The sequence below is a fragment of the Cyprinodon tularosa genome, unplaced genomic scaffold (assembly GCF_016077235.1).
Source record: "Cyprinodon tularosa strain WSP-4 unplaced genomic scaffold, ASM1607723v1 ctg94, whole genome shotgun sequence".
Taxonomy (NCBI): Eukaryota; Metazoa; Chordata; class Actinopteri; order Cyprinodontiformes; family Cyprinodontidae; genus Cyprinodon; species Cyprinodon tularosa.
The window spans coordinates 2643981-2659040 of NW_024039718.1; the positions used below are offsets into that span (position 1 = coordinate 2643981).

The following is a 15060-nucleotide window of genomic DNA, read 5'->3' on the forward strand; positions in this document are numbered from 1 at the left end:
TTGAGTGCTATAGTCTCCCTACAATTGTTTTACCTGAAATTGCATAGATCTGTCTCTTATATCAGCAGGTCGTCACCTCAGAGTTAAACTAGCTTAGAATGCATTGTTTTTATAGCAGGGCCATTATTCGTGTTGCCAAACAAAAAAATTATTATTTAAAAATATTAAGTATGCAGATGTTTAATGTTACTAAGATTGTTCAATATTCTGTCGGAAATCAAAATTATGCTTAATATATCAGTATGCTTTATATCTATTAAATCCTAATTTAAAGGGTACTTTACATTTGGAGGGGGCTGCCCCACCCACCCAAATGATTTTATTTTATTTTTTTCTGTTGTTTTGAAAAAGGAGTTTTTTAATTGTTTGAAAGTTAAGTGTAAAAAGTAAATAGATTTTATATATATATATATATATATTTTTTAATTTTTTGTTTTTTGCTACCAAAACAAGACTGGTTTATGGACAACCCTCAAATAATTTATGTAAGAAAGTATTCCTTTGTCCCCATCATGTTTTGGCTGCATGGTGAGTTGCTAGGTTTGTGTAATTACTGTGTAACATCAATAGATGTCACTACTGAACACCTGTTTCTGCACTAAAGCCAAAGTTTTTATTTTTATTGGCAAACTAAAAGAAAAGGTTTTAATGGATGTGCAAAACTTCAAAAAAGAGCTCTGAGAGCATGCATTGAATAGGCTCTCCAAGCTAGGCGCAATGTTACCTAAAGGTGTCCAAAAACACTGGAGACAAAATTTTACACCTCAACAAGGCTGGAAAAGGCTACTGGGAAATACCCAAGCAGCTTTGTGAAAAAAGGTCCACAGTTGGAGCAATTGTTAGAAAATGGAGGAAGCTAAACATGACTGTCAATCTCCCTCCGACTAGGGCTCCATGCAAGATCTCACCTGGTGGGGTCTCAGTGATCCTAAGAAAGGTGAGAAATCAGCCCTGAGCCACACGGGAGGAGCTGGTCAATGACCTGAAAAGAGCTGGGACCACCGTTTCCAAGGTTACTATTGGTAATACACTAAGACAACGTGGTTTGAAATCCTGCATCGCACGAAAAGTTAAGCTTAAGCATGCTCGTGAAGGCCCCAAGCCAACAGCCAGGATAACCAAGGAGGGGCTCTGGAAGAAGCATATCTAGGTTCTGGCATAGCCTAGGCAGTCTCCAGACCTAAACCCAACAGACAATCTTTAGAGGGAGCTCAGACTCTGTGTTTCTCAGCGACAGCCCAGAAACCTGACTGATCTAGAGAAGATCTCTGTGGAGGAGTGGGCCAAAATCCCTCCTGCAGTGTGTGCAAACCTGGTGAAAAACTGCAGGGAAGGTTTGACCTCTGTAATTGCAAAGGCTACTGTACTAAATATTAACATTGATTTTACCAGGTGTGCAAATACTTATTTGCAGCTGTTTCACAGAAATAAATGGTGAAACCGGTGCTTTATCTGTTCAATATGTGCCACACCGATTAGAAACCAATGTGTTTTCTCAGTGATTCTGTTTTCTTATTTCCCGGTTTTGAGAATTTTTTTTTTTTTCATAGGCCAATATTTAAAACCACTGACTGATAAAAAAGTAAAGGTAGTTCCAAACATGTGTCTTCTCTTAGAATGCCGTGCCCATATTTGATTATTTTCTTCTCCTGTCCATCAAGCAATGCTTCTTTCAAGTTGCTGGGTGAACTAGGAGCTGACATGGAGTCGGTTACAAATGGAGGCAATTTCATATCTCCAGCGTCTGGGTGGATTCTTACTGCCTTCAATCTCAATCGTTTTTTCTAAAGTAGCTTTTCTGTTGTGCTGTCAAGCAGGGTTGGATTCATCCACACTTGTCCTTTCTTACTTTTAATCACATTCATTAGTGTAAAGTAACTTGCAAGTCTTTGTTTTGATAAGTGAGTTTTGTAACTGTATATATGAATACGAAGGTGCTCCTTTTCCACAGATGAGAGGAAATTTCTTTGTCTTTACCTAAGTGGAAAAAGAGTTTTAATATTCTGAAATTAAAAGCTTTTCTCTGTGGCTATCTTATGGCCACTGTTAACATTTCTGGTACTAAAAAAAATAAATCCCCAGTCTGCAGCACCATTATGGATCCATCTTGATTTTGAATTATGCATTAGGATTTATGGTTGAGATAAAAAAGAAGTTTGTCTCCTGATGTTTTTTTATTTTTATTTTTATTACTAATTAAACTTCTAGGTAACCAAGCTTTATTTTTTTCATAAACTGAACCTTTTTTGCTTGTTTGTTTTTTTTAAGCATTAGAGCTCCCTGTTTTGGATCTGGGTCGATCAGGCCCTTAGTGTTTCGATAAAATGCTAGTTCTCACTTCGGATGTCCTGTAATCATCTGTGGAAATATTTCAGTTCTTGAAAAACTTTGAAGATTGTTTCCCAAAAGTTACACATCTATTCCAACACATAACTATGGTCTGACTCAGACAAAGCAAAGACCTATGACTTGGCTTTAAGTAAAGCAGAAGGACTTTCAATGTAGAACAGCTCATTGACACATCAGAATAAGTGGGATGGATAAGCTCTTCTCAAGACCAGCAGTCATGGTTCGGGCTGATCAGCAGGATCTAGAGTGACTGTTTTTTTTTTCATAGGCTTTGCTTGTTTGGTCCCCTGTTGCACTGTTTTAACCTTGTCCTCTACAGTTAGAAAATATTCTTCTGTGCAACTTCTAAAACTATAATCCCTCATCATCTATTGGGGAGGTTCCTGTGATTCACCCAACAAGTAAACTGATCAAGTTCCAAAGAACACCATAGTGTTTGTAAAATATGATCCTATCTTTGACGAGGGGGTGACTCCTCCCCATTTCACACCTTCAGCCAGTCACGTTCCCATTAAAACAATGGCACCGCATGAAGGATGGCTTCATGGAGATAAACAAGAATACAGTATAATCCTGCTGCTCTCTCCACTCGGCTTGATCCTGGCAGTGTAAGCTGCACACGGGCCGCTCTGTACTTCACTAATATGATTAAGCAGCAGTGGGTGGGAGCAATGCAGCCTCTGTCTTTGCTTGAAAGTAACGATCCATCTACTCTTAAGGCCTATGAGTTTTTGTTAATGTTTTGCCTAAAAACTGTTTAAAATGTATAAATAAATCTTTTTTATCAAACATCCAGGATGGTCTGCTTGATTTAAAAATAGATAAAAAGCAGGCCATCTGCCTCTTAGTATAGTGAAGCAGAAAGGATTAAATCCAGATTATGTGTGTTTGTGAGCGTGTGTTGTTTGTCTTCAGTGTGTCCTTGACTCTATAGACAAGCAGGAGGTTAGCTAGAGAGCTACCTCTAGATTGGAAAGCTACAACAAGATTTAACTTTTTCAGTCAGAGGAAACATCCCAGTCCTTGGAGGGTGAACGCTTGAAAAACTCAAGATGGCTTTTTTGATCAAGAGCATGATTGGGAACCCACTGTCAGGGATAGGTCTCGGTGGTGGCGGTGACAAAGAGGAGGAGGCCGCCCCGTCAGATCCTGCAAAAGCAGCTGGGATGACTCGCGAGGAGTATGAAGAATACCAAAAACAGTTGGTAGAGGAGAAGTAAGTAGACACATGAACCAAACTGCATGTGTGGCTCTTGCTGCTGGCCCCATGGAAAAAACAAAATGGCTGCAGGGCATAAAATGTGACCTTGACATATACTTTTATTATATTCCCTCAATTTTCCCTTTCCCATCATTGTCAAAATTTCAAGCCTATCACTGACGCTTTGTGTTTATTCTGTTTAGATGCATCTATTTCTGACAGTCACAAAATGAAGTAAAACTGTTTGTTTGCTTCTATGAATATATTCTGCATATCTAAAGTCAAATAAATGTAAAGCAGAAACATCATCTATAGTTTCCTCATTTTAATTAACCTAACAATTGCATAATAAAATAAATCATAACATTTGGTGATAATCTCTTTTGATTCTTAAAGGATGTACAGTTTTTATCATGATCTCTGCTTCTAGATGCATGTTTAATCTTTTAGTTGCAATGTTTAGTTTAATGCCTTAAAGCCTGCAGCTATGTAAATGATTTAAAATTAATATTTTAATTAAGCTGCTTTAGATACACATAACTAATCAGCATATTTCTTTTGCACATTAAGTTTTTGTTTCAAAAATAATTATCTTGTGCTAAAAAATGTTTTACAAAAAGGTAATTGATATAATTCTGAAGTAATCAGTATTTAATATGTCTGTGTCACACAGTTCTTATTTAACTTTAACAGAAATAATATCTATTTAATGGAACAAAGTGTACATCTATGTTTGGAGCAAAACACAGCCTCTTGTTTGTGTTACATAAGCAGATTAATCTACCTTCTGTGATAACATGTTTGAGAATATTTAGCTCTTAAAAGAAAAACTAATAAACATTTAGGGTTAGATATTATTATAAAGAAAAAAAAAGGTGACATCTTAAAACTTTTAAAACTTAAGACTTAGTTTGAGGGTAAAATGTTTTTAATTAAATCAGCTTTGGAAACTGATAACATCGTGTACCTATTAGAGTTCCTGTTGTCAGGTTTTGGTCAAATTGTAGATCTGCTTGATTATGTCTGGGTTTGTATTTTCCTCTCTAGCTGAGGGAAACTGCACCGAGAGTTTAACGAAAATATCAGAATACTCAGATACTATTTAAAAAACAGTTTTTAAGCCAAAACTTTACTGATCTGTTGCAGAGAGACATTTGTGATATGTTTGATTGTATTTTGCATATGACCAAACCTGCATGAAAGCGCTGTCATAAACCTCTATGGTATTTGATTGTTGTATAAAGTAATTGGTTAATATTTCTAAGATATTGCATGAAAATATTACAAAATACACTTTGCTTTTTATTTTTCAACAGAAAAGTGTTTACATAAAATCCTATTGCCAACAGTTGCTTCATAGTTTTAACAGATACATCACAAAGTTAGATGCAAGTCAATAAAAAGCTGATGTAAACACCTTATATTCTAACCAACCTGGATGGTGTTTGTTGTGACAAAGAGTGAAAGAGACTGAACTAATGAGATTGTTGTTTTTGTTATTGTTTTTTTTTTATTTTACCAGGATGGAGAGGGATGCAGATTTCTTACACAAAAAGGCAGAGCGTGCAACTCTAAGAGTGTGTCTCAGAGATAAATACAGACTGCCAAAGGTAAACGCCTTGGTTTTTATCTTTAAACTTTCTGTATTTTCATATTTAGAGGTGGTTTGGTGCAGATGCCCAATAATATGAGCATAACAGTTAAATAAGTGTATTCTTTTGCCTTTAAAACATGTTCCATCATGGCAGATGCCAAGTAAAACATTTTAACATTTTAAAGCAATCTTACAGCAGATATTTCTAAATCTGTTTAATTTGATAGAGACGAAGAATTGACTGCTATGCATGCTTTGGATACAAAGGGATTCAATTGCTTCCCCCTTTTCTCATCTTATGTGTTCTGCACAGGCATTGTAGGCATATTGTATTAAAAGAGATGGCTGCATATTTATGCCACGGCAGAAACCTTATGAATATCAGAATCTGTCTATCTTGTAAATGAAGAAAAGTGCAGAAACATTTATTAAAGGTATGCTCAACAGCAGGTAAAAGAGGGTGAAATTTCCAATCGATCACTCTCTTTCTTTAGCATCTCATTAAAAATACTAAAATATAGGAATATTATAAAAGACATTGTAACAAGCTTTCAAACTAGGATAAAATAAATCTTCCTTCAAAAAATATGGTTCATTTTTATGAGCTATAAGTGACACTAAGATGCCTTTTTAGTCTTTCTACTTGTGAGCTTTTACACTGCAGGTTGGACATTTTACAGTTATTTTAGAGATTGAAGAGACTCTAAGGTAAAACAAAAGTAAAAAAACAATAGTAAGGAGAAAAATTAATCACATCATAACCAAAGTGTAGGACCTTTTAAAACAACTTTTAATTTACAATGAATATTCTAAATCTATATTGAAGAATGGAGGCTGTATCGGACTAACTTTTTGAATTGAATTAATTCAGCTTTGGCCAGGTTTTACTCGAGGTCACCTCTGTATGACTGCAGCACTTGGCAACAGCAGTCTGTTAAACAGCAGATTACTAAGAAAGGCTTGTTGCACCTTCAGTCTTAGAAAGCCAAATGCCACGGAGCAGGTGTTCCAAGCTTATTAGGGTGAACCTCGGCAGAGAGACCTGGCTTTAAGGAACTGCAGCATTGACTTTAGTGGATCTAAACTGAGAAATTCAGTGGAGCCTTGACAGAGCAATAAACCATAATGGAGGAGGAGAAAAAGGTATGTCGATATAATTTAAACTGTTAAAACAAGGAGTTTTTACATTATTGACATCAGGGCCATTGTGATGACAGATCTTTACACTGAGAGGCTTTAGCTGCTCTAAACAGTTATTCTGTTTACCTTTCAAGAACTTGGTTGATTTAATTCATTCATTCATTTTAAAAGTCATTCTGCATTACATTAAAACCTTGAAATGATAAAAACTTAACTATAGGAAAATGCAATTGTTTACACTGAATTACGGTACATTTATATTATCTTTGATGCTGAAAAATAACATTTTTGTTTTATAGAAGTAACATATCTGAACGTTTAAAAAGAAGAAAAATTTCAATTGCACAATTAGTTTTTAGGTGTTGATTTTAATACGGCATTATTCTTGACATTAAATGTATCAAACGTTTAACTATAGAAACAGGAAGTTGGAGTCATAAGTCACACAACTTTACCAAGGTTATCTTTAGGCTGCGCCTGGTAGGAAAAGCTAATTCTGGTCTGATAATCCCACAGATTGAATGTTAAAGTAGTTACAGGATGGAGCCTATTCACATTTAAGTCTTGATGAAGCTAAAGATATAGCGATAATTAAGAGCGGAAAACCTTCAATTATACGCATTGAAAAAACAACATATCTTAAAATCATTACAATATAGAAAATATATATTAAAATAAATGTCATAATTTTTGTCTTATTTTGATCTCTGCTTGCTTCTAATCGAGAGGTTAGATACATTTGATTTCATTGGATTACTCAGCAAAAAAACAAAAAATTGTTTATACTCAAAAGGCTAAAAAAATAAAAGGTTATTTCTTACACTTTTATTTTCAATTCACCTTTTAATTGCAGAACGAGGTGTTTACATGACAGAAGTCACACCAGAAGACAGAAGTGCACACTAAGTAAACAATATAATAATCATTGGCCAAATAAGTTGTGATGAGTTCAATTAGAAAATAGAGGAAAGCAAACCTTTGATTGTAGTTGTAATAAGGAATTACAACATGCAATTACAAAAATGTTAAATATATATAAGTTTATTCATAATATTGCAAATTCATAGAAATAAAAACCTAAATAAATTTAATTTCTGATCAAATCTAAAAAAAAACTAAAATTTAAAGAGGGAAAAATATAATAAACATGACTAAATCAAACAGTAATAAAGTTTTGTTGAGATTTGATCAATGATGATTTGAAGACATGGCAAAGGAAAGACAATGAGTATAAAGACTTAAAAGTATTGAATGAAGTTAAACTAGAACCAGGGCTAGAAGAAAAAAAGAAAAACAGGCAGGTCTGACATTTTCTGTGAAGTTTTTCATCATGAACCCAAATGTAAAGAAATGATGGGTTCCTCACTATATGTTCCCCTGCCTAATGTTCACACCTGCAGAGTGAGCAAGATGAGAACATGATTGAGATGGCTGGGGACGACGTGGACGTCCCAGAGGAGCTGCTCAAGATGGTGGATGAGGATGCTACGGAGGAGGAGGGCAAGGACTCGCTAATGGGCCAGTTTCAAAACTTGCAGAACATGGACATGGACCAGCTGAAGGAAAAAGCCTCTGCCACGGTCACTGAGCTGAAGAGCAAAGCAGAGGAGAAGTGCTCTGTCATGTGAAAAAGAATGAGAAAACAAAGGAGGAACATACACGGTGGTTACTAAGATCATGATTTAACAACTTGATTGGAAGAAATGAACCGTAAGAGCCTGAGTCTCTGTACATTTTTGAACATAAGCCCTTTCTCATGTTATACTATAAAAAAACATTCAAATAACAGAATGTATTACAACTGGCAGTGGGTATATATATAAAAATTTACAGTAAAAATTTCCTTTTTTACTCTCAAATTTGCAGTATGTTACATTATGTTAAGGGTGCCCCATCTCTAATGCTTAGTGGTGTCATAAAATGAGACCAAATAAATGTGTGTGTGTTTTTCTCTGTCAAGAAAATCAAAGTGTTCCAATATATTCTGATAGAAAACCAATCACTCCTGTGTGATGCGACTTTCCTTTTGGTTTTATTTATTCTTTTTTTCTTTTTTGTCTCTGGTGTTTAAAATATTTAGCTACTATTTCGGTATTACATGGAAGGTGGAGATTATCAAGCAACAAAAACTTTGCAGAAACATTTGCAGATTTGCACAAAACCTACAATACATGAATAATAAAGGCAACTTGTGTGTGTTTATAAACTGCTGGAATGTACTTTATTGTGAAAAGACAACTCTGTGGTTGAAATAAAAATGTATATCAAACTCAAGCAATGAGTTGGTTGTGGATTTCCAATATAAAATTCCACTTTTTTTTCTTTTGGATCACCAATTAATTAGCATAGGATGAAATTGAGAGACTTTCAAACATGAAACCTTGTAGGCTGAGAAAACACTTACTACTAGAAACATCTTGAAGATAAAGTTTCCTCACATTTCCATTTAATGTTTTACCAATTACAAACAATTTTTGGTGTCAATTTTAGAAAAAGCTGAGTTTGAAGATCATTCAGAAGTTTTTTTTTTGGTTTAAAATAATTTTAATTTCAGTCTTTTTGATTATCATCCCTCAAACGTAGTAATATAGCCAGGAAATGTATAACAGTATGCAGCTGCAATTAATCTCATTTAAGCAAATCGGGGATAACAGAGTGAAAAATAAATAGGTCTTAGTTTAATTGGGCATTACACAAACAGCAACGATTAGGCTGAAGAAAATCAGGACGGCCATTTGGGGGGTTGGATGGGAATCTGCAGTGTTTGGAGTTTTGCAAGAAGCCAAGTTTGAACGGCTGCGGATTTGTAAAGTCTGGAGATTACATCTAATAGGATCAGCAATGCCAAGGTTGTCAGCCGGTGCCTTCTCTGCCTGCCTTTCAGATCATGTTTCACCCAGTGGCATTTTTTTAGGTCTGCTAAATATGATTTAGCATAAATATAAATAACTGAAATATCTCCCTCAGGCAGTGCAGTTTATCTAATTTTTACAATACTGATTTACATTTAATAGAGGATCATAGACTAACAAACCACAACATTAAATTATAAGGCAAAGATAATTAGTTATATATTGGTTACATTTTAATAACACTAGAAAATAAGAGGCTAAAATCAAAAATATGAAATGAAATTATGTTGGTGACACGGCAGGGATAGTCTAGATGTTTAATTAAATTTATAGATGATTAATAAAACCTTCAATAAATTAACTTTATTGATCTCACATTGGCTGCTCAGCTGCCTTGCAGCAAGAAGGTTCCGGGTTCGATTCCTGAGTCTTAATGCATGGATTTTGCATGTACTCCTTGAGCATGCGTGGGTTCTCTCTGGGTACTCCGGCTTCCTCCCACTGTCCAAAAACATGACTGTTAGGTTAATTATCCTTAGGTGTGAGTGTGTGCGTAAATGGATTTTTGTCCTGTGTGTCTCTGTAATGCCCTGCGATGGACTGGCGAGCTGTCCAGGGTGTACCCCGCCTCTCACCCGTAGACAGCTGGAGATAGGCACCAGCACCCCTAACGACCCTGCTTGGGATAAGTGTGACAGAAAATGGATGGATGATCTAACACTGAGAAATTTATCTCTGAATTTAACCCATCCCCTTGGGGAGCAGTGGGCTGCCATTGTGTGGCGCCTGGGGAGCAGTGTGGGGTAAAGGGTCTTGCTCAGAGACCCAGAGTGGCAGACTGTGGGAGCGGGGCTCAAACTCAGAACCTCTGCATTCCAAACTCTATGCCCTAACCACTAGGCCGCCACTCCCCACAAAAGACTATTCCTACAAAAGACTAATATAAAAAGTAGGTCATTATTATAGAAAAATGACTTTTAATTGACAGTTGTTTTTTTTTAAAGTTACTCAGCAGCTGGCTGGCCTTTTTAATTTTTATTCCTACAAAGCCTTTGGCATTTACAGAGAGCAAAGGCTCTGGAAAGATTCAGCGATTGTTCCCACGCTACAATCCCCAACGATGTAAATGGTTCAGCATTTTCCGTTTTATCTAACTCACTATCAACTCTTAGAGAAAACTATTTAGGCTGAGATCCTTAGAGCAGCTGGTACCAGTTTAGACCTTTTAAACCTTGGTTTGATTGTCCTGTATTAAAATGACTGTCACTCAGTTTGTAACCTTTTATCACTCCTTATTATACTGTAACTATCAGTCACTGAATAATGATAATTTCATTTGCGGGCTAGTTCACTTTAAAAAGTGATAGTATGGGTTAAATGTGTCTCATTCAATATACTTTTATCTCCCAGCATTTTTCCCCTCAGGACCTTTCGTGGTTTTTTTCATGTAATAATCGAATGAGTCTCTGAGATTGAGTTATTGATCATTGGTCTGCGGTGATGGACTTTTTCGACAGTCTGACTCCTGTCAGAAGATATGATACATATCATAAAATGTTGATCAAAATTAGAAATAATGCTCCACCATGACCTCCTGTTTCTATACATGGGCAGGCTGCTGAGGTTCTTCAACCTCAGAAATACCGTACAACACTCAAAATGTATTGGCTCAGTTTTAAAGTGATCTCGAATCTCTGCCAAACCAGCTGTGCAAGTCTATAAATTTCCTTACTGCCCAAAACCATTATCTTTATTAGAATTTAAGGCTTCTGGCAACTGCTCGCAGATATAGGTTAAAAAACATAACAGAAAAGGGTACAAATGTTTATTTATCACCATCAGTATCAGACTCAATCATTCATTAATATTAGCCAAGAAATAAAATTGGCATTAAACTGGTTTTAAATTTCAATTGTCAAATAAATATGTTATCTAGTGTTTTTAGATGGATTTATTAAAGTGCTGTCTGTGTGTCAATAGATATTGCTGCAGAGGTTTTGCTTTGTAAAAAGATTTGTCCCAGTCTCATACTTTGTGGTGTAAATTATGATATTATTCATTATCCTGACTCTTCACACTGAACCCCCTCCAACACAGTTGGGCCAACACAGGTCTTCTCTAATTAGGGAAAACTAAATAGTGTTAAAGGTTTTAACTCTTTTGAGTAAAATAACTAATCCCCCTAAGGAGGATTACCACACTGCTGTCAATCTTTGTTTTTGTTAAGTGGCTTCTGGCTCAAATTGTTATTGTTTTGCTTCAGTCATCCTATTGAATGCAATATATAAAAGACATTGTTTTGAAATCCTTTGTTTTGATTTTGTTAAAAGTTTAATTTTTTTTTTATTTTATCATCCCATCAATGCATGGCAATTTAAAAATCTGAATCTACACTTTTTTTTTTCTGACCAGAGAAACAAAAGCGTTTATTGAATCAACTTATTTTTTGGCGACAATATCTTGAAGATATGATTAAATATTAAGCTGTCATCTTGCAATCCTTGCTCTCACCAGAGATCTTGTAATTATGATTTTGCTGTACCTTAATCTGTGGGATTAATCTTCCCCTTATTCCCCCCCACACACGTTGACATGAACATGACATCTGGAGAAGTGGAAAGATGGTTTTAAGATTTATGTAAGTAGGTTTAGAGGCATGCTGATGCACTTGGAATGGGGTGGAGCTCTGCTGGGGGAGGCTGCTGGCTTCACAGTTACCCCCTAAATCCAGCAGGACGTCCCCTCCGTGACGTGGGAGGGGAGGGGGTCCCATGCAAGACCTTTAAAACCCATCAGCAAAGATGCTCCATAAAAACAGAGGGAGACAACTTTCCCAAAAAAAAAAAAAAAAAAACTCTTTTTTTGAGGAAAAGAGTAGAAGTGTGAATTTGGATTTTTACTTTTGGACTTTAGCTGACTGATGTGGCTGCTAGGATCTCCTTCCCAAATGATGATGATGATGGAAGAGCGCACCTCGCCCTCCGTCCGCTCCGCGCAGAGCCCGGGGAACAACCCGGCCACCGTCCACAGCATCGAGGCTATCCTGGGCTTCAAGGAGGACACCATCTTCCACAAGTCAGCCCCTTACACCGAGACCATAAAAGACTCAGAGCACAGCGGGAAGGACACTGTGACCCAAAGGAAGAAAAGTCATTACACAGACAGCTGCGACAGTCAGTATTCATTACTTTTAATTAAATTTTTTTTTTTTTTTTTTTTTTTTGGTAGTTTAAGATATAATGCATCTGTTTTAAAAAGAAGAGTTTTACATATTTGAATAGTAGGAAATTGTTAAATAAAAAAACGTTATAATCTATGAGAAATAACTTATTGGAAATGATAAAGTTTTAAATTCGGGGTTTTCTAATTTCATTTTTCCAGAAACAACAACAACACAAAATTATATTTTTTTCTTTGAGTCAGTGAACGCATCTTTGCTGCTTTCAGGTGTGTGCTCCGGAGAGGCTTCCGCAGGCCCGGACTCACCGGACAGAGATGGCAGGCTGTCCGACGACGAGAACCAGAAGAAGAAACACCGCAGAAACCGGACCACCTTCACCACCTTCCAGCTCCATGAGCTGGAGCGGGCCTTTGAGAAGTCCCACTACCCGGACGTCTACAGCAGAGAGGAGCTGGCTCTGAAGGTCAACCTGCCGGAGGTCCGAGTGCAGGTAGGACTGAGCTCCACAATAAACACTATATCAGAAACAGGAACAACTATTCACTAATATTACTTTGCTTATATGTCAAGTATTTATTTTTCCAGTTCTAAAAATATAATGTAGAAACCCCAAATGTTCCTAGAGAAGATCCACATGACTTTCTTCATTTTTTCTAAAAAAATAAAGAATAAAAAATGCAAGTTTTAATTAATAAAATTAACAAAATGAGCAGCCAAATAAAATTCAATAAATCTAAGCATTATATTTTAAGCAACTTTTTAGCAGAAATGTAAAAGGATTTACATTCTGAGTATTTAGATAGCTCTAAAAAAAAAACAAGAAAATAAATAATTAATTAATTAATTAATAGGAAACTGCATTTTTTTTTCTCCATTGTTTGCAATGAGTTGTTTGGTTTTAGAATAACAACAGCTGGAATAATTGCTTTGTTATTAATAATATGTCTAATAAATTTTCCACTTGAAAATATTAATAAATATAATTTATTTGAAAGGAATCAAAAGTTATATTTTTTTAAGTAACTTGTAATATAGTAATACAGTTTAGAATCTTTTAATTGCAATATTTTAATATTTTCATGTCTTACATAAAAAGATTGTAAAATAAATGTTTCACATATGTCATTTTTGGATAATGTTATATTGTTGTTAATCTCTAATTTTTTCTAAAAAATCTCTCAAGGTTTGGTTCCAAAACCGGCGAGCCAAGTGGCGTCGCCAGGAGAAGCTGGAGGTGAGCGCCATCAAGCTGCAGGACACTCCTTCCCCGTCTCTCCTGTCTTTTGGCCGATCTACCAGCACCCTGGGCTCCACGCTGCCGCTGGAGCCCTGGCTCTCCTCTCCTATCACATCGTCCGCCTCCTTGCAGTCACTGCCAGGCTTCATCAGCGGTTCGCAGAGCCTCCAGGGTGCTTACACTCCTTCTCCTCCACCATCCATACCTTCTTCCTTGCCAGCATCTATTTTCACCTCGCCGGCCCTGGGACACAGCTCTCACCTGCCTCACATCAGCTCTATGTGCCCCACGCCACCCACATACCAGTGCTCAGTCAACCCAAAGAACTCCAGTATAGCCTCACTACGGATGAAAGCCAAGGAGCACATTCAGTCTATTGGGAAGACCTGGTGATTCTATCTGAGGGCCTGAAATCGACATGAACATCCAGACGACAGTGTTTGAAAATACTTTATTCTTCTGTTGATTGGATTCTATAATTTTGGACACTTTTACAACCCAAGAAAAATAAAACCACAAAATCCTCATAACTGGAGCATAAATTCCTGGACAATTGTAGAAAAAAAACAAGTAAAAAGAACAAAATATAAGTATAAAATATGTTTAAATATGCTTTCCTTATCATTTATGATTTTTGATCATTGTTTCAACTGTGAAGTTTTGCTTAATTTCTCCCTATCTTGATTTTGCAAATAGTTGTTTTTTTTTATCAGTACAAACTTCTCCAGTACAAACTGTCATCATTTGATTCTCTTCATTTGTTTTTTCTAATCATTCAGTCTTTTTGATAAGTAAATGTAATATATTTTTCCTGTATAATAAACTGAAAAAATAAGCATATTGTTTCAAAGACATTATAATTTTAAGAGCTTTTAGGCAATTAAATCTCACATAATTTGAAAATGTGGGGGGAAAAAAGCTTTAAAAAATGATTACTATAGACTTTAAAACCTAAAAGAATAAAATAGATAATGACTAAATTTTCAAACATAAAAATGTTGCATTATATTGGCAACAAAAATGTATAAAGCGCATGTTTTTTTTACACGAGAAATTGGAAATATTGATTGTAGTGCCCTCTAGCGGTAAATAGCTAAATAGCTTTTATTTTAAAAGTGCAGCCCCCTAAAAGTAAGATAAATCATAAGTTATTTTAAGCTTCCTTGAGTTTATTTCTGTTATTTTATAGTAGACAAATATCTGTCATTTTTTCTAATATGTCCGAATCTTAATAAACTGTGGTATATCCCAAAGTGGCCTAAAACTATTAACTATAAACTCTTTTAGAGATTTAGTCCCCTCAGCCTGCTTCTTTCCTCCTCATTAACTCTCATAAACTTTATCCCTCTCTCTACTGGGATCAGACTCCTAATAGGGGTGAAAGAGGCTCGCCCCTCAATTGTTCACCATTCATCCGTGACCAGTGGCTAAAGAGAGGGAGGAAGAAGAAATGTTAGCAGGGCTTTAAAAGGACGTTGCCAAACTTTTGCAATTAGTGTTAACCGG

At 35.9% G+C, this 15060-nt stretch overlaps 2 protein-coding genes across 2 annotated transcripts; both read left to right on the forward strand.

Annotated features, from left to right (window-relative positions):
* Nucleotides 1-3250: 3250 nt before the first annotated feature.
* On the forward strand, nt 3251-8558 carry cplx4a (complexin 4a). Its single transcript, XM_038274913.1, has 3 exons — nt 3251-3565; nt 5073-5160; nt 7685-8558. Exons 1-3 carry the CDS (start codon nt 3402-3404, stop codon nt 7910-7912), a joined length of 480 nt encoding a protein of 159 aa, XP_038130841.1. The 5' UTR covers nt 3251-3401; the 3' UTR covers nt 7913-8558.
* A 3385-nt stretch (nt 8559-11943) lies between these two features.
* rx3 (retinal homeobox gene 3) lies at nt 11944-14390 on the forward strand. The gene is made up of 3 exons (XM_038274909.1): nt 11944-12309; nt 12584-12807; nt 13501-14390. The coding sequence occupies exons 1-3, from the start codon at nt 12057-12059 to the stop codon at nt 13945-13947; spliced, it is 924 nt and encodes a 307-aa protein (XP_038130837.1). The 5' UTR covers nt 11944-12056; the 3' UTR covers nt 13948-14390.
* The last annotated feature ends 670 nt before the right edge of the window (nt 14391-15060 follow it).

What these genes read in the sequence shown, in the direction of transcription:
- cplx4a (XM_038274913.1), top strand. Translation starts at nt 3,402, where the DNA reads ATGGCTTTTTTGATCAAGAGCATGATTGGGAACCCACTGTCAGGGATA. An exon ending in AAACAGTTGGTAGAGGAGAA is followed by an intron (nt 3,566 to 5,072) that starts GTAAGTAGACAC and finishes TTATTTTACCAG; the next exon opens with GATGGAGAGGGATGCAGATT. An exon ending in ATAAATACAGACTGCCAAAG is followed by an intron (nt 5,161 to 7,684) that starts GTAAACGCCTTG and finishes TCACACCTGCAG; the next exon opens with AGTGAGCAAGATGAGAACAT.
- rx3 (XM_038274909.1), top strand. Translation starts at nt 12,057, where the DNA reads ATGTGGCTGCTAGGATCTCCTTCCCAAATGATGATGATGATGGAAGAG. An exon ending in TTACACAGACAGCTGCGACA is followed by an intron (nt 12,310 to 12,583) that starts GTCAGTATTCAT and finishes TGCTGCTTTCAG; the next exon opens with GTGTGTGCTCCGGAGAGGCT. An exon ending in TGCCGGAGGTCCGAGTGCAG is followed by an intron (nt 12,808 to 13,500) that starts GTAGGACTGAGC and finishes AAATCTCTCAAG; the next exon opens with GTTTGGTTCCAAAACCGGCG.